The sequence below is a fragment of the Drosophila kikkawai genome, chromosome 3L, assembly GCF_030179895.1.
Source record: "Drosophila kikkawai strain 14028-0561.14 chromosome 3L, DkikHiC1v2, whole genome shotgun sequence".
NCBI classification, from domain to species: domain Eukaryota; kingdom Metazoa; phylum Arthropoda; class Insecta; order Diptera; family Drosophilidae; genus Drosophila; species Drosophila kikkawai.
In genome coordinates, this window is record NC_091730.1 from 11,218,025 (window position 1) to 11,234,693 (window position 16,669).

General features: G+C 46.0%; 5 protein-coding genes across 6 annotated transcripts in view; 4 read left to right on the top strand and 1 right to left on the bottom strand.

Moving 5' to 3' along the window:
* The window catches only part of IRSp53 (Insulin receptor substrate 53 kDa), a 30,933-nt gene extending 26,107 nt beyond the window's left edge, over window positions 1-4,826 (top strand). The window contains exons 10-12 of the mRNA XM_017178799.3: window positions 1,143-1,828; window positions 1,886-2,028; window positions 2,443-4,826. Coding sequence (XP_017034288.1) covers window positions 1,143-1,828; window positions 1,886-2,028; window positions 2,443-3,826 — 2,213 coding nt within the window. The 3' untranslated portion in view covers window positions 3,827-4,826. The remainder of the gene's footprint in view (window positions 1-1,142; window positions 1,829-1,885; window positions 2,029-2,442) is intronic.
* A 512-nt stretch (window positions 4,827-5,338) lies between these two features.
* Alg10 (alpha-1,2-glucosyltransferase Alg10) lies at window positions 5,339-7,058 on the top strand. The gene is made up of 3 exons (XM_017178765.3): window positions 5,339-5,686; window positions 5,747-6,217; window positions 6,275-7,058. Exons 1-3 carry the CDS (start codon window positions 5,534-5,536, stop codon window positions 6,998-7,000), a joined length of 1,350 nt encoding a protein of 449 aa, XP_017034254.1. The 5' UTR covers window positions 5,339-5,533; the 3' UTR covers window positions 7,001-7,058.
* Window positions 7,046-9,517, bottom strand: wls (Wnt ligand secretion mediator). 2 transcript variants are annotated; one of them, XM_070285049.1, is made up of 3 exons: window positions 8,209-9,517; window positions 8,113-8,130; window positions 7,046-8,050 (listed from the first exon to the last, which is right to left on the bottom strand). In XM_070285049.1, exons 1-3 carry the CDS (start codon window positions 9,515-9,517, stop codon window positions 7,671-7,673), a joined length of 1,707 nt encoding a protein of 568 aa, XP_070141150.1. In that variant the 3' UTR covers window positions 7,046-7,670. The 2 variants fall into 2 exon arrangements, with proteins under 2 accessions (XP_070141150.1, XP_017034253.1); XM_017178764.3 differs by lacking the exon at window positions 8,113-8,130.
* Window positions 9,518-9,534: 17 nt separating this feature from the next.
* Adck5 (aarF domain containing kinase 5) lies at window positions 9,535-12,200 on the top strand. Its single transcript, XM_017178849.3, has 6 exons — window positions 9,535-9,644; window positions 10,089-10,148; window positions 10,210-11,043; window positions 11,101-11,266; window positions 11,326-11,672; window positions 11,751-12,200. The coding sequence occupies exons 1-6, from the start codon at window positions 9,621-9,623 to the stop codon at window positions 12,060-12,062; spliced, it is 1,743 nt and encodes a 580-aa protein (XP_017034338.2). The 5' UTR covers window positions 9,535-9,620; the 3' UTR covers window positions 12,063-12,200.
* A 1,366-nt stretch (window positions 12,201-13,566) lies between these two features.
* On the top strand, window positions 13,567-15,831 carry LOC108083034 (inactive ubiquitin carboxyl-terminal hydrolase MINDY-4B). The gene is made up of 8 exons (XM_017178663.3): window positions 13,567-13,668; window positions 13,728-13,942; window positions 14,059-14,227; window positions 14,386-14,451; window positions 14,526-14,596; window positions 14,712-14,865; window positions 14,928-14,999; window positions 15,107-15,831. Exons 1-8 carry the CDS (start codon window positions 13,612-13,614, stop codon window positions 15,641-15,643), a joined length of 1,341 nt encoding a protein of 446 aa, XP_017034152.1. The 5' UTR covers window positions 13,567-13,611; the 3' UTR covers window positions 15,644-15,831.
* The last annotated feature ends 838 nt before the right edge of the window (window positions 15,832-16,669 follow it).

Sequence of the window (16,669 nt, forward strand, 5' to 3'; positions counted from 1 at the left end):
GAGAATGAATTTAATTAAATTATATTTGAAAAGTAGGTATTCATAAATATTTGATATAGAAAATGATTCTTTAATTTGTATATTTTTAAACTATTTACTAGCTATATTTTTATTTAAAAGAATATTTTTCAATTCAGTGTTATAAAGCAAACAAATAATTTAAATATTTTAAACTACGCTTAATTTGTATAATAATAATACAATAAAACAAGAAAGAAAGCTAACGTTGGCCAGCCAAAGGTTGTTATATGGTACCCTTGCAGGTAACAATTAAAATATATCATAACTAAGCCAAAAATGCAATAATTTCGATTCGGAAAGCAGTTTTGTGTTAGTTTTTATTAATTTAAAAAAACTGCGTACCAAATTTAAAATTTTAAGAAATCCAAATTTTTTGCAATTTTTGCTCATTTTAATGATGTGACCCCTTATCAAATTTCGCAAAAATGGCCAAAAAATCGATTTCTTCCTGACATATCTAGAAAGATTCCCCTGTTGATGCTGATCAAGAATATATATGGTTTATGGGGTCGGAAATGATTCCTTGACTTAGAAATATATTATTTTGTATTATAAAATCTGATTTTTTATATTAAAAAACTTCTTGATTATTTTTAAATTAAAAATATCATAACTCGGCCAAAAGAGCATTAATTTTAAATCGGAAAACTGACATATCTTCCAGACATATCTAGAAAGATTTCCCTGTTGATGCTGATCAAGAATATATATGGTTTATGGGGTCGGAAACGTCTCCTTCACTGCGTTGCAAACTTCTGACTGAAATTATAATACCCTGCAAGGGTATAATGAGCAAAAACAAAGACAATATTTAAAAAAATATCTAGAGCAATACAAGAAAACTATGTATTGAATATTTTGATTGATTAACCACATTCGCTTTATAACTATCACAGAAAGGAGGCATCCTTTTTTTTCTTAAAAAATCTGGCTTATATTTTAAATCTCTTTTTCACCTTTTTTAAGCATTTGTAAAAGTTTAAAGAATTTCAAAGAATTTGCAAATCATTTTTAAAATAGAAAAAAGCGAACATGTTTTATTTACATTGCAAATTGAAACTTATAAATAATTCGAATTATAATAAATAATTAATTATTATAACCTTATCATTGCTTGGCAGGCAACAAACACAAGATCATTGAGGAGCAGCTGGCACCTTTGGGCGATGACCAGCGCGGCGATCAGCGGCCACTGGTAAAGGCGCTCTATGCCTACATGCCCTCTGGGGAGAACCAGCTGTCCTTCGAGGAGGGCGACCGCATTGCCCTGGTGGGCGGCAAGGCCAAGGGCTGGCAGTTTGGCGAGAATCTGCGTACCCAGCACTTCGGCTGGTTCCCGGTGGCGTACACTAATGCAGAGTCTACGGAATCTTCGACCTCTGGCGGACGGCGCTACGAAAATATGTTGATGAGCTACGAGCGAAATGGTGGTGGATCGGGCTCCGGTTCTGGGGCAGGTGGCCTACGAAACTACCAGCAGCAGCAGCAGGACTACGAGGCCCAACTGGAGCTGATGGAGAGCCACGAGGCCACGTACCGAAGGCGACGCAACCACAGTGCCGAGGAGTCCTCGCCCACGCGAATGTTCGGTGACACCATCAAGCAGCAGAAGAAGTATCGCGCCGGCTCTGGAGCTAATCCACGTCCAGGTCCACCACCAACGCTGCCCGCCCCCGTGCCAGTGCCCAGTGGACAGCAGAGCCAGTCCTCCCGAATGCTAAACAGTTCGCAGAGTTTCTGCGCCACGAATGGAGGCGTTCCGTCGGCGGTGGAGAGACGCAAGCAGAAGCTGTTGAACGGTGTCCAGGTAAGGAACTCTTTGGTATTAAATTGAGAGTAGTTTATTTAATGTTTTTCTTGGCAGAGCCATCCTTCGGGCAAGTCCGGAGTTGCCGCGAAGACCTCGCTGCACAGCAGCAATGACAGTGGATTCGCCAACGAGCCACCGCCACAGCCGGAGGTGGACTACTCCGATGAGGAAGCAGCCACGCAGAGAGTCCCCATACGGTAGGTTTAGTAAGAAAAACTATGGCTTGGAGAGCAAGGATAAAGTAATCCCTCTTTTAAAGCTATTAAGCAGATATATTCACCAGCAAAGTCCTTGCACTTCAAGCCAAGTCGCAGCATCCCGCTTTTGCTCTCTATTTGTTGTGACTAATTCTAGCATTTACCATTGCCATTCGGTTTTTTCCTGATTCTTGCCTGATTTATAGTGCCATTAATTAATTTAATTTATTTTCATTTGCTTTTTTCCGTTCTGATTTGATTTCATGTATCGCCATTTATGCTCTGTTGCCATCCTTTGTGTTAACCACCCAAAATTGCATCCCGAAAACACACACTCGAAACCCACCGATACCACCAACACCACACAACCCAAAAACACACAACCCAATACACCACCGAAACCACAAAAAACAGACGACGAGCGGACACCAATTCGCACACCCACACGGTGCCTCGGGATGTGGCTTCGTGGACATTAAACCGAAATTTCCGGAACAGCGTGGATAGCCAGATCGATGACAAAAGCCTCCATCGGCTGAGCCGGCAAAGTGGAGCAGGCAAGATGCGTTACGACCTGATTGCCTCCGACGATGAGATCCTGCAGGCCTCGAGTGCCGGTTTGAAGCGCACAAAGTCCTTCTGGAAGTTTGGCGGTGGGCGCAGTGGCGAGGATATCCTGGCTGGCATGTCCTTGTGGCAGCACCGCGACTTGGTGGCGGCTCCCAATCTCGAGGACATGCGCGACCGGGAGGACTTGGAGCGGCGTTCCGATGAAGAGCGCAACGGCACTCTAACCAAGTCCCACAACTCCAACTCATCGCAGGAGAAGCCAGGAAGGGGACGAAAGGACAGCCTGACCAGCACCGAGCCCTACGGGGATGAGGATGAGAACCTGTACGGTGTGAGTCCACAGCAGCAGCCACAGCCGCAGAGGAGCAGCTATACGCCCAAGTCGCGCATGAAGATAATGAAAACCATTGAAATAGACATCGAAGAGCCGACGGAGAGCGAGCGTATGAGCACCATGCGGCGTGGCCAATCACAGGAGCAGCAGCAGCTTCAGCAACAGCAGCATCGCAAGCTGGACAAGCAGGCCTCGGCCGGAGCAGGATCGCAGCACAAGTCGCAGACTCTGAGCCGCTCCAAGCCCACCCAGCAGCAACAGCAGCAGCAGTTCCCCCAATCCACGGACGAGGGCGAGAGCGATGAGCATGGAACCCTGAAGCTAAGCGATGTTAACAACTTCTTTGATGAGGGGAAGGGTAAGAGCCATGGTCACGGTCATGGCCACGGACTGGTCATGAAGACGGTGAAGCGCCAGGACATACTCAAGCAATACTACACCAGCGAGGACGATGAGGAGTCCGATGCGGAGTTGAAGTCAACTAGCTCTGACCCGTACGACTGCATAGTGATCAACGATCATTTGGTGCGCAAGGACGACAAGCTGCGCCGTCACCACCAGCAGCACCAGCAGATGGAGTTCCACACCTTCCGCTCCTCCACGTCCACCACGGCGACCAACACGCTAAAGAAGGGCTCCTCGAAGGAGCAGGACAGCACCTTGACCCGCAATTCAACCGCCAGTTCGGGCGCCCCAACGGCCACCATTCTGCCGCGCACCCGCCTCCTCAAGTCATCCAGCTCCTCCGGCAACAACATCAACAGCAGTGCTACACTGGAACGGAACTCAAAGAGCCTGGCGGGCAACAAGAGCTACGGCCCGTGGTATGACTTTTGGGATCAGGAGCAGCATGGAATCACAGGCCAGAAATCATCGAGTGCCAAGCTGAAGTAAGGAGAGACCAGAGTACAGGATGACCATGGAGTTTCGCCGTCTTCTTACAGGATAAGAAAATGAGCAGAGAGTGTGGGAGTGGATGAGCTGCAGCGGAAGTGTTGACAGTAAACCCCTTACCTTATCCCAAAATCCTTTCCAGTTGCCTTGTATTTTTTTGTTAAACTTAAGCCAGAGTTACCCTGTAAAATGATAGCCTAAGTCAAGCAATGTTTCGTTTGTTCTATGTAAATATCTTATATTAGTTTAAAAAGGTACTTAAAATACCTGTGTGGGTGAACTGGGCAGAATGTCAGAGGAAACTCCACAGTACAAGGACCTCTTCTAGCAGTTAGACCCATACCATACACAAATCATTAAATTTAATTTTTTTTAAGAACTGAGCTTGCGCCCCATTTCATTTTTTGAAAGTTCCCAAGTAATGCGAATGCAATTTGATTTTTCTTAGCAGGCGCGGTATTTACCGCAACTATTCCATAGGTTACTGACCTGTAGCGATTTCGTGTCTCCCAGCTAGCCCCACCATACCCCGTATTAGGTTGAGTTTTCCGCCGTAAGTAGAGGTGTCCCTCACATCGTAGCGATTTGGAGTCACCAGGGCCACACTCCTTACCTGGACGAGTCCTTGATCTTTTTGCAGAGCCTCCCAGTTCGCCACCGTCAAGTTGCGACACACCAAGACCAACGACCGATCGGCTCCGATGATCTATCGGAGTGTGAACAAGTAGCAACGACAGCAGCGGAAGGTGGAGTTCTCCGTGTGACCGGGAGTGGTCACCAAAAGATGAGATAAACCCAAAGCTCCAGCCACAACCGTCCACTTTACACACGACACAACATTTTATATAGCGCCCAGATATATAGTAAAGGCATTATCAGTTAGTACTTCCAGCAGCCTGGATTTTGGTAGTCATTAAGTCGTACTGTTTGTTAAACATTCTGTTTTGTATGTACTTTTATGTTAAAGTTCGAAATGTATGTATATTCAAATACCATAATAATGAATAAACTTTTTTTCATTGAAACGGAAATTACTTTTACTCTGGGTTTCAAGGAAAAGCACTAAAAAGCAAGGAATTGGCTGCCATCCCTATCCACAAGTGATTGTCACGCTGTGTGATGCTTTAAGTTTTTATTAAAAATATAAAGATTTAATGTTAAAAACTTTTTAAGAATGTTAAAACTTATTAAGAGTTTTTAATAAATTAAAGTTTTGCGATTGGGTTATTTGAAATCGATCATAATGAAGTCAAAAAATAGTAATTTCGATTCGGAATGCCTTTCCTGTTAGTTTTTATCGTGAAATTAAAATAAAATATTTCAACTTTCGGCGTATTTTAACATTTGTTCATTGTTTTTATATCTTGTAGCCTCCATATTAAGGATCAGAAAAATAATAAACCTTTGTTATATATTAACAAACGGGTGAAATAAAAACAGAACGGGTGTTTTAAGTTTGCAGGCCATGCTTTCCTGTTTTTATTCAAAAATATTTTTATATATTTTAAATTTGTATTTCACAAAAACCGTTACTTTTCATTACGACTACCCCTAATGTTTTTGGTATTTCCTGAACTACGTTAATACCAGATCTTATAGAGGAGCGACGCGTTAGTGCATTCCCACGCCTTGCCGGTTGGCTTGGTCCAAAAATAAACAAACCCAATTGAACTATTTGAAGCCGGATGCGGATATATCCGTTCGGCCATGAACGGATCCTGGAAGGTGGTGCTGCCCGTGGGCTTTGTGCTGTACAGCCTGCCGCTGTTCCTGCGCGTCAACGGCACCTCGGACTACGTAATCGACGAGGAGTTCCACATACCGCAGGGCTTGGCCTTTTGCCGCAAGGAGTTCGATGTGGTAAAACCAAAGATCAGGATCAGGAGGTGTTTAGTTTTATTCACGGCTTTCTCCTTTTAGTGGGACCCAAAGATAACCACGTTCCCGGGCCTGTACCTCATCGCGCTCGTTCTCAGTCCTTTCAACTTGTGCACGGTGACGGGCCTGCGGCTGCTGAGCTTGGCAGGCGCCGGATTCAACATCCTGCTGCTATACAAGATACGGCGGCGGGTTTTGGCTGGCTCCGGTGGCAACTCGTACGCAGCCCACGAGGCAATCACGCTGTCCGTTCTACCGCCGCTCTACTTTTTTGGTCATCTTTACTACACGGACACCCTGGCGCTGACCATGGTGCTGCTGTTCTACAACTACTGGCAGCAGGAGGCACACCTGCCGGCGGCCGTCTTCGGGGCGGCCAGTGTGCTCATGCGGCAGACGAACATCGTGTGGGTTTGCATGGGCACTGGAATGACTGTGCTGGACACCTTGGTGCAGCAATGCGCCCGAACTCGGGCGGTGCCCAAGGGAAAACTTCGGCTGTTGGGCAAGGAGGTGGGCATTACCTTTGGTTTTATATATTCTCCATTTATAAAGTACGTTTGCTTTCAGCTCTGGCTGCAACTCTTTAGTAGCCCCCAACTGCTGTGCAATTGCATCCTCAGCATCTTGGCCAAGTGCTGCTTCTACGCCTCCATCATATTGCCCTTTGTGGGATTCCTCTGCATCAATGGTTCCATTGTGGTTGGCGACAAGAGTGCCCACGAGGCCACCGTACATCTGCCGCAGCTTTTCTACTTTGCCATCTTTGCAGCTGGCTTTGGGATATCCAACACCATGCGACAGTTTCGCCCGGGTATAGATCTAATCCGGCGAAATCCTGTGCGCTCTGTGATGTCCTTGCTGCTGATCCTGCTGGTGGTATATCTAAACACCGAAGTGCATCCTTATCTTTTAGCTGACAACAGGCACTACACCTTCTATGCGTGGAGCCGGCTTTACGGCCGCTTCTGGTGGTTCCGCTATGCCATGGCCCCGGTCTACCTTTTCGCCATTTGTGTGCTCTTCTGCGGACTGCGTCACATGCCGGACAGTTTCAAGCTTATGTTTCCCCTCAGCCTGGTGCTGGTGCTGTGCTTCCAGCGGCTTCTAGAGTTGCGCTACTTTCTGGTGCCCTACATCCTCTTCCGACTAAACACGCGGCACACGAGAAAGGGCCTGGCCGAGTGGCTGGAACTGGGCGTCCACCTACTGCTCAATGTGGCCACATTTTACATATACTTCACAAAGGAGTTTTATTGGCAGAACTATCGCACTCCTCAGAGGATCATCTGGTAACTGAAAACATTCCTTGTAAATTTAAATTTTAAAATAAAAAACGTGTTGGCATTTTCAATATTGCTTTTTATTCGATGCATTGCTACTTGAGTAAGAAATCCCTCTACTTTTTGTTATAAAATCAGAGCAGAGATTCTATTTGATATTAATTATTAAGGTGGTTAGTTTATAAATGTAAAATCGTAAGGATTTATTGGCTTTCGGCTGACTGATTTGATATTGGACGTGAAAAATCATCTTAGATTTGAAATCCAAGGTAAAAGAAATATTGTAGTTGCATTTTTTTTATGAATTTTAAGTACAGATAACCACCTTAATGCTTGTATAAAATGTGTTTATATAAATATGTAAAGACTTAGGAGCTAGCAAAATGGACTTCATTAGATAATACTGCCGATAAAATACAATTGATAAAATCGTAAACACTTTGAGCATGCTGAGAGAGAACCTACACAATAATATATATATAATTAAGGTCAAGAAAATAATGCTGATCGCGTTGTTGTTGTTGTTGAAAAACTAGGCAAGAAATGCAATGCTACTGACTAAAATCTAAAATGCTAATAAAATGAGCACACACGTAAAGCTTGGATAGCTTTGCAGTGCTGGCAAAATCGGATCGGGGATCGGATCTCCGCTTGGCACACAACCCAAAATAAAAAGCGTTTGCCTAATCGAAGGCCACCTTGCGGGTGAACGAGGTCAGGGATGAGATTTCGCTGGGATTTGAGTCGGAGGGCAGGTGACTGAACTCGATTTCCTCACTGCCAGCCGAGGCTACAATGTTCTCATTGGACTGCGTGGTCTCGTCGCTGTGATGCATGGTCGGCCACTGCTTGTGGCTGGGTGCGTACAGGATGAGCAGGGCAAAGATGTAGATGTTCCACATGCCGTAGACGCCGGTCAGGAAGGCGGATGTCAGCTGGATCTCCACGTTCTCATTCCACTGCCACTGGCCCTCGGCCATTTGACCCATGATGAAACCGGCCACGGTCAGAGCGGCGCACAGCAAGGTGGCCAGCATTAGAAATTTAAATCGATAAATGAGACCTGAAATTAGAAAAAAGATATTTACTTTGAACAAATATATGAGAAATATGTGGGGAACATACTAGGAAGGAGCTGGACTTCTACAAAAGATAAATGAGACAAAAAACGTAAACTATTTAGAGAGCTAAATTTCTAAAAAAAAATGTTCAAAAACTCACCTTCATAATGCAGTCGCCGGGCCTGAGACATGGATGGCAGCGAGGTGCGCTTATCCCCTATGTTCCTAAACACCTTCCAGATCATGTAGCACAGGAAGAGGAAGTATATAGCCGCGGATAATCCAGCCAGCACGATGAAAGTCATGGCCACCTTGGCGCCCAGTGGAGTGGTCCAAATGGAGTAGAAGGGATTGCGCAGCTGCACGCCCCTCTCGCAGATGTCAAAGACAAACAGGGAGATGCAGCCGACCACCACGGCAGAGAGATGCTTCCAGTAGCGCGATCGGATGGTAGACTTGTTGGGCGCATCCTGGATGAGCATGTGCTCGCCGGCAAAGACCAGCCAGAAGGAGAGCAGCATGGCGTAGAAGATGCCCTGGCGGATGTCACTCAACAACAGCATGTAAGGCATCTCCACGGCCAGGGATAGGTACTCCAGCGGCAGATTGAGGAAGGTCAAGGCGCCTCCCAGATAGATCAGCATGTACTCAAGCAGAGCCGGCGAGCGCTGCAGCAGGTGGACCCGTCGCCAGAACCAGATCATGATGCCCACCACAAAGGGAAATAGAACCGTTTTCAGCAACAGCCAGATCTGGGTGAAGCCTCCATTCTGGTGGATAGCCGTCAGCGTGAGATCGTGCATGTGGCCAAACTGCAGGTTCATCTGCCGCGGCGTGTCCAGCGGGAAGCGCAGGTTCAGCAGGTAGAAGCTGTGGTGCAGGGCGCCCAGCTCAAACAGCGGGATCATGTCGCAGGAGTACAGCGTCTCCGTGGAACCCACATGAGCGGTGACACAGTCCAGGTATCGGTGTTCCACTCCATGTGCGTACAACTTCCAGGCATTGGCAGGATCTCCCTTGTTGCGGTAGGCCAGGCGTATATCAATGGTCAACTGCAGCTCCCGTGGCGGCTCGCGCAGCTCCGACGAGGAGTCGTAGCCGAACTCCACCTGCAGCACCCCGATAAGATTCTGCTGCCAGCGGGAGTAGTCCAGGTCGCGCTGCTCGCGCGGCAGTGGCATCTGGAACACGTGCACTAGCTCGTTGGCCATCTTCATGGGGTCCCGCTCCACCTCCTCCCGCACCACCGGAGTGCAGGCGCCAGCCCCGCGCGAGTACAGCAGGAAGCCGGTGTCGTTCTGACGGGTGTGATCCTCGCGACACAGCGATCCCAGCACGGTCACATGGCCGGCGGGCAGGGGGGCGTAAAGACCACCCAGCAGGAAGCACAGCACCTGGCACAGCAGCAGGCTGGCCACCAATATGGACAGCTTGCGGCCGCTCAGGTTCTCCAGTATGGTGCCCGACATCCTGTCGACTTTAGCGCGTGGAGTGGAGCTGCCTTGTCTCTGGTTCGTTGGCCGCGTCGCGTCGCGTGGGTGGGTCCAATGTAAACAATTGCTGCACTTGTAAATGGACTTCAAAGGCGCCGCCTCGGTTTGTTTGGAAAAAAGATTCTAAAATGGTCTGGGTTTTTGTTGTTGTCGATAATATTATCGATATTTTCCCTGAAAATTATACCGAAATCGCGATATTTTCCGTCATATTTTTTGTTATTTTCTCCTTGGTCACTCTGAATTTCAGTTAACAGAATTTTCTGTTAATGAGAGGCTAACAGAATTTTGTCTATGGAATCGCAGTAACAGAATTTCTGAGCTCTCCTAGAGGTGAAAGAACATCGATGTTGGCATTAATGTTATCAAAACATCGATATTTTCCCTGAAAATGATATCGAAATCGCCATTTTTTTGATCTGGTACTTTCGGTCCCAGAGACCAAAAGTACCAGATCGTGACCCTAAAGACCCGGTCGGTAAAGCAGTTCAGCATAGAATCTTGCACCTTGTTACCGACCTCTCAAACAGCTGATGCGTATCCACAGGTGGTCCCAACAGCTGATCAGGAGACTGCAGCGGGCGGAGGAAAAATGCGACATTTCCAGGTGAGACTCGCTGAGATTGGATTAAATCTGTTAAGCTAACCCCGGCAACCTGTCCCCGTAGCGTGTGCGACGGCTGCTAAGCCTGGGCAGCAGAAACCAGGTCCGACAACTCAGTGCGGGAACCTCAGAGCGGGCTCCGAAGAATGGCCTTCCCCTGGTGCGGCTGGCTCTCCTGGCGGCCGGCGGCGGTGCCCTGGGCTACGACGGCATCGTCAACGACTTTACATACTGCGGCGCCTCCGTCCGCTTTGTTCGCTCCCTGAAAACCGCCGGATTGATAGCCGCCGATTACATGCAGTTGAAGGAGGACGATGCGGAGTACGAGACGAAGCTGAAGGCCATCCACCAGAAGAGCGCCGAGCGCCTGCTGGAGACGTGCCTGCTGAACGGCGGCTTGTACATCAAGGTGGGTCAGGGATTCGCCGCCATTAACCACATCCTGCCCGTGGAGTACACCAGCACGCTGTCCCAGCTGCAGGATAGCTGCCTGCCCACCAGCAAGGCAGATGTGCAGAAGGTATTCCGCAAGGACTTTGGCCAGCTGCCCGAGGAGATCTACCAGGAGTTTGACTACCAGCCTGTGGCGGCCGCTAGCCTGGCGCAGGTGTTCAAAGCCAAGTTGTCCAGCGGCGAACAGGTGGCCATCAAGGTGCAGTACAACGATTTGCAGAAGCGCTTCGTCAGCGACCTGGGAACCATCATCTTCCTGCAGGACATTGTTGAGTTCATCTTTAAGGACTACAACTTTGGCTGGATCCTGAATGACCTGCGCAAGAATCTGGTGCAGGAGTTGAACTTTGTGCAGGAGGGCCACAATGCCGAGCGATGCGCCAGGGACATGAAGAAGTTCAGCTACGTGCATGTTCCCAAGGTCCACTGGTCGCATACAAAAACGGTGAGGATATACCTATTATTTTAACGACCAGTGTATGTTATTGGTTGCCTATTTCAGCGTGTCCTTACCCTGGAGTGGATAGACGGGTGCAAGATCAGCGATCTGAAGACCATAAAAGCCCAGAAGCTCAGCTTAAAGGACATCGATGTCAAGTTGTTTGATACTTTTGCCGAACAGATCTTCCACACGGGCTTCGTGCATGCCGATCCACATCCTGGGAACAGTAAGTCATCTCATTTATATTTCTTTAAAAAAAAAACAGCTAACTTCCCATATTTCCAGTCTTTGTGCGACGAAATCCCAAATCTGGGCGAGCGGACATCATTCTCCTGGACCATGGTTTGTACGAGGAGCTGCCCGAAAATGTCCGTGGCCCGCTCTGTGAATTTTGGGAGGCCACTGTGCTGCGCAACGAGGCCAAGATGCAGTCGGCCGCCGAGAAGATTGGAATAGCCGACTCCATGCGCTTTGCCGAGGTTCTCTTTCAGCAGCCCATTCGGATTCGAGGCGGCCGTATCCGGGGAAAGCTTTCGCAGGAGGATATCGATCACATGCAAGAGATAGCCAGGAAGAACTTTGAGCATATTATGGGCACCCTCAAGGAGATGCCCAGGAGTATGTTGTTTGTGGTAAGAATTACTCGAAGGACTTGTACTTTGATTTATAATTTTTACCCTAAAAATATAATCCTAAATCTTATCTTTCAGGTGCGCAACCTCAACACCGTTCGGGCGATAAGCCACCATCATGGAGACGTGGTAAATCGACCCCAAGTCATGGCTCGCTATGCCCAAAAGTGCCTCTACATGCAGCACAGTCGTCGCTCGCCGGTGCAGTACATCCGATGGCTGAGGCGTCGCATTTACTTTGAATACTGTCTGTTTGTGTCTGCCTTTAAGTTGCGTCTTTTGGATTGGTATTTTAATGTTCTTTATCTAATGGGTCGTGCTCCTGCCTCGGCCAGGACCGTGATGAGCGATATGTTGACACCACCAACAGACCCAAATATGCTGAGATGAGTCCCTGAATCACCAATGCCCTTTGTACTCCTAAAAGTTAAGTTTTAATATGTGTTTTTATAGGAAAATTCAGGTATTGAAAGTACTCTATTTAAATCATTCTAAAATTTTTGTAATAGAAAAATTATATTTTTTATAGAGGCTATTATTGGATTTCATTGAGGAGTTGTAAAATAATTGAAAGTTGTGATGGGGTTATTATTTCAGTTGGTGTAGGATTTTATAACCGATTTGTATTTAAGGATATAGTCATAAATATAAGAAAAGGGTGGAAATAAATATAAATAATAATACAACAACTCGTTGAACAGTATAAACAATATCCTTTAAAGTCCTTTAAACCTTCCCTTTGCTACCCTAATGGTAATGATCACTCCCTCAATCCCCTCGAGACTTTGCAAATCCCTCCCGAATGCGGTATTAAGTTCAAGTGTGCATGCCACGTCTGGAACTTTAATAAAATTGCAGGTGACTTGCCCAAGGTTATAACCAGCCAGACAGCCAATCAGCCAGTTATTGGGCCACTTTCACTTCCATTTAGGCCCTCCCAAAAATTCAACAAATCAATCGGAGAGCATGAAACACGACGAGTGCTGTCTAAATTTAAAAAAATAACGCCTGAACAATACTGCGGTGGCCGCTCTGGAATGTCTTTCCGGGTGTATCATTGGAGTATTAACACCCAGTAATACACACACGAAGGCTCAGGTAAGTAGTACAGCTGTTCCTGCCCCGAAATAGGCACAAATGGGCGTCAACTACATATTTCCGGTTGTGTGGAGCCCCCTGACAGGCTGCAACATGCCAGATTCTACCTATGACCAAGCCCATGTCCCTTTATCCTCTCTCTCTCTCTCTCCCCTGTCCCAGCACCCATCTCGCAAGCCCGCCATCACACTTTCACTCCTTGAGCCACATACATCGAGTTTCGTGTGCCGCACACAGAACTAAATTCAATTCAATTTCATTTAAAGTTACTTTCGCTGACTGACAGACAGCGAACGACCCTCTCAGCCTAAGCCCGAGGCCTAGGCACAGTGGGTTGGAATTTGGAAGGTCCTTTTAGCAGTTAGCCTTTGCTATAGAAGCTCTAAAACCTATTACAAAGATTTCAAAAGATTATATATTTAGTTCCAAAAATATTATATAGCTTATAGCTTTTGATTTCTGTGATTACCTCTTAATCAAAACCTCTTTCATCAGAATATAGTTGTATTATTTTATTTATATTAATTTTACTTTTTACCTTCTCGTTTATCCGCTCCACTGTCCTTTAGTACCACCTGACTGACTTCTGCTTAGTTGCGCATACGCCCCGTGCGCCCACGACTAAATATGAAATTAAAAATCCATGCTGAAGTGTGAAATGCCTTCGAGCTGGCTGACTGGAATGGCGGCTGTCTGTCGTTCCCTCTACCTCCGATCCCGGCTGAGGCTTAAGCTAGAGCTCGAAACCGTGCTCGTCGAGAAATCATTCGCCTACGAGTCGCAGAGTGGTGCAAAGGTGCCTAGCGGAAACGGAGCTCAGTGCCTAATTAGAAAAAAGAAAATGAACAAAGAGTTCATCACGCAGGGCGGCACGCCCATAACCGCCGATTTGGCAACGGTAATCAGAAGATCCCAGTATGTCGGGACCGGGAGCGATCTGATCATGCTTTCGCTTAGGATTTGCGGAATCTGGTTTTTGGAACCGCCGCCATTCCCATGCGGGCCGAGTGGCTGCAGACGTCCTTTGTCTTTGGAGCGCCCAAGGAGGAGCTGGCCTATGGCCTCCGTTCGCCCCGTAATGCCACCCGAGGGCTGCTGTCTGTCGTCCAGGGTTTTGTGCTCAAGTATCTGCTTTTTGCCCGGAAGACCACCCGCGCCGCTTCGCTTACCGAGTGCGTTTCCTTTTGGGTTTTTTAAACCTTCCGGTTCCATTTCCGGTCTAATTGAGTGGGAGTGTATGTGTGTGTGGGTTGTTTTGTGAGCATTTGTGTGTGTGTTATCCTTTCAGTCCTCTATTGGCCACCGCGGAGATGCAGCGCGAGGCTCTCTTCTGTGCGCTACTGGAGATCCTGCGCACCATTTCGGACAAGGGCAAGGTCACCATGGTGCTGCCTTCGGAGGATGAGGTGTTTGTGGACCACAGCGCCTGCTATTTCCACGATTCCGTCACCGAGAAGGTAAGTGCGATGCCATTGCATAATGGGAAAACTATTAGAAATTAAAAAACAAATAATTTTTAAGCTGAAAATCTAAAGGAATATTTCTATTATTTTAAAGTGCAAATGTAAAGGGCTTTATTATTAATAATTTATATTTAATAATATAATTGTTCCAGCTTTATGTTTTCACCCTTTCCCCCAATGAGGAGCTGGAATATTTTATGAAGCGAAATTTTAAATACGTAAGATCTAAAATATTAAATTATGAGTTGTACAGTTTTTTGATCAAATAGTTTGCATTTAAACCGCCTTAAAGTTTACAGAGGAGGAGACCCCGGGCACCCTGCTCTTCCTTTACAGCGCCGTCCTCACGCGATCCATGGGAAAGTAAGATTAACCCCAAGTGTCTGTGTGTGCGAAGGCATTTCCTTTTTCAGAAATAAGTCTAATTAACCATTAACATTTACCTTTTGGCCGGCGAATACTTTTAAATGCTTTGCAGAGTTCGCACCGATTTGGACTGCTCCAAGGGCTCGCCCCTGACGTCGAGCAACCACGAGGAGGGTTCCCTGATGATCGTCACGCTGCTGCTGACGGGACGTGCCACGCCCTATATACACAATGGAGTCGTCAATGTGGGCGATGAAAGTAGCTATGTGGGTGCCTAGAAGCTGGGTAAGATTCTTCGATGGCAATGGTTTTTGTTTTGTGCTTTCAGGCGGTTCCACAGTACGGAGTTCTTAAGCGCTGCATGATTGGTCTCTTGCTCTGGGACATAGAATCCGCCAGTGTAAGTTAATATATTTTAATAATATTTTAATTAGTTCTTTTATCTTCTAGCCAAGTAAAATTTAATTAATTTTTTGGCTTGCTTTCATTTTCCCCATTTATAAAAAGGCTGCAGTGAATCAGTCGCGCCAACCGGGCTCACGTCTGAAGACGCCCAACTATCCCATCTGGATAACCAGCTGCACGGGACACTATGGCGTAATCTTCAACAAGAATCCGGATCTGCTGCGCAACTACCATGCCGAGTCGCGCTTTGATGTCAACTACTACAGCTGTTCGGGTCATCAGATCCTAATGACGATCGATAATCGCACGTACAACGAGCAGGCATTGGTCATGTTGGAGCGGCAGCCAATCACGCCGGAGAGTACCTCGATGTCCGGGAAGCCGGCCGGAAAGGAGGCGGAGACCTTGTCATCGCCATCTGCTGGCTCCGGAGGAGGTGCTGCTGCCGGCGGCGGTGTGGGTGGCGCTAGCGGTGGTGCTGCTAGTGGCGCTAGCGGTGGTAACGATGTGGTCGCCAAGGAGGAGTCAACGCTCAACACGCCGTTGCAGCGTCTGATTCGTACCAAGTGGGAAGAGGCAACTATAAGCTTTCACGTGCAGCCATCGATGTTGAGTTATCTTTTTAGTACCACGCAGTAGAATGCAGGATCCATAAGCGAAGCTCATGTCTCCTTTGCTCAAGTTAGACCGATGAATATTCAGGTCCAAGAGATATCATCTAGGGTTAGTTAGAGCAAAAAGGATTTTCTTTAATCTAATATATTTTCTATCTTTATATTTTCTATTAGTTTGATTGAGCAATGAAGACAAGTCATAAAAAAAGGTTAAAACTAGTTTTGTTGCAGATCAGAAAGTTTAACTTTAGTTTTATAAAGGAAAACGAACTTGATTTATATTTGTAAGAGTCTAGAAAGCAATTTTATATAGAATCTCAATTTTATTTTAATTTAATAATTGAGTAACCAAGTACTTAAATATCAATTATTATTAAATTAGATATGTTTTATATAGAGTTTGAATTCCCGACTTGTTTTAAAAATTGTTTAGACATTCTCGAAAGCTTTGCATAATTTTCAGTTCGTTTATTTTACATCTGAGCTAATTTAAACATGAAAGCTTGTTATGTTGTCTCTTGATCTATGATATAAATCGACTTTCTTGGCGAATGACCAATGCACAAAATAATATTAACTGCTAATACAAATTATGGATACAGACAGTTCTTACTCGCAACGAAAATAAGTAAGTTCCAAGTAGTAAAATTTAGATAAATATTTTTCGCTCAATCTTAAAAGTTACTTTAAAATATAGAAACCAAGTTTTCAATTAAATATCCATCTTAAATATGCTGTATTAAGTTTTAAGTAGCCTCTGGTAGTAAACAAATTCTTTTAGAGGAAAATGATAACAAAGAAGTTCAACAAACCGAGAATGTCTTGTCAGATAATATTTAAATACTTACCAGATTAGTGCCATTTAATGTAAGCTTACTAGATTATGCACCAGTTAGTTTTTATTTTAGTAAGCACTGCCGTAATAGAATTCTACTGTCCAACCGATGGAAAATCCACATGGGTATTAAAAAAAGATACAAATGGTTAAAAATCAAGACATCAAACCGAAACAGCGATGGTAAATACACGTAAAATATTCCAAGTATCTGAT

Bases quoted from the DNA above. Each gene is read 5' to 3' on its own strand.
- Alg10 (XM_017178765.3), top strand. From the start codon at position 5,534: ATGAACGGATCCTGGAAGGTGGTGCTGCCCGTGGGCTTTGTGCTGTAC. The intron at 5,687-5,746 runs GTAAAACCAAAG...TTCTCCTTTTAG, and splicing joins GCCGCAAGGAGTTCGATGTG to TGGGACCCAAAGATAACCAC. The intron at 6,218-6,274 runs GTGGGCATTACC...GTTTGCTTTCAG, and splicing joins TTCGGCTGTTGGGCAAGGAG to CTCTGGCTGCAACTCTTTAG.
- LOC108083034 (XM_017178663.3), top strand. From the start codon at position 13,612: ATGAACAAAGAGTTCATCACGCAGGGCGGCACGCCCATAACCGCCGAT. The intron at 14,452-14,525 runs GTAAGATCTAAA...ACCGCCTTAAAG, and splicing joins TGAAGCGAAATTTTAAATAC to TTTACAGAGGAGGAGACCCC. The intron at 14,597-14,711 runs GTAAGATTAACC...AATGCTTTGCAG, and splicing joins CTCACGCGATCCATGGGAAA to AGTTCGCACCGATTTGGACT.
- wls (XM_070285049.1), bottom strand. From the start codon at position 9,517: ATGTCGGGCACCATACTGGAGAACCTGAGCGGCCGCAAGCTGTCCATA.
- Adck5 (XM_017178849.3), top strand. From the start codon at position 9,621: ATGGACTTCAAAGGCGCCGCCTCG. The intron at 9,645-10,088 runs GTTTGTTTGGAA...GCGTATCCACAG, and splicing joins ACTTCAAAGGCGCCGCCTCG to GTGGTCCCAACAGCTGATCA. The intron at 10,149-10,209 runs GTGAGACTCGCT...CTGTCCCCGTAG, and splicing joins GAAAAATGCGACATTTCCAG to CGTGTGCGACGGCTGCTAAG.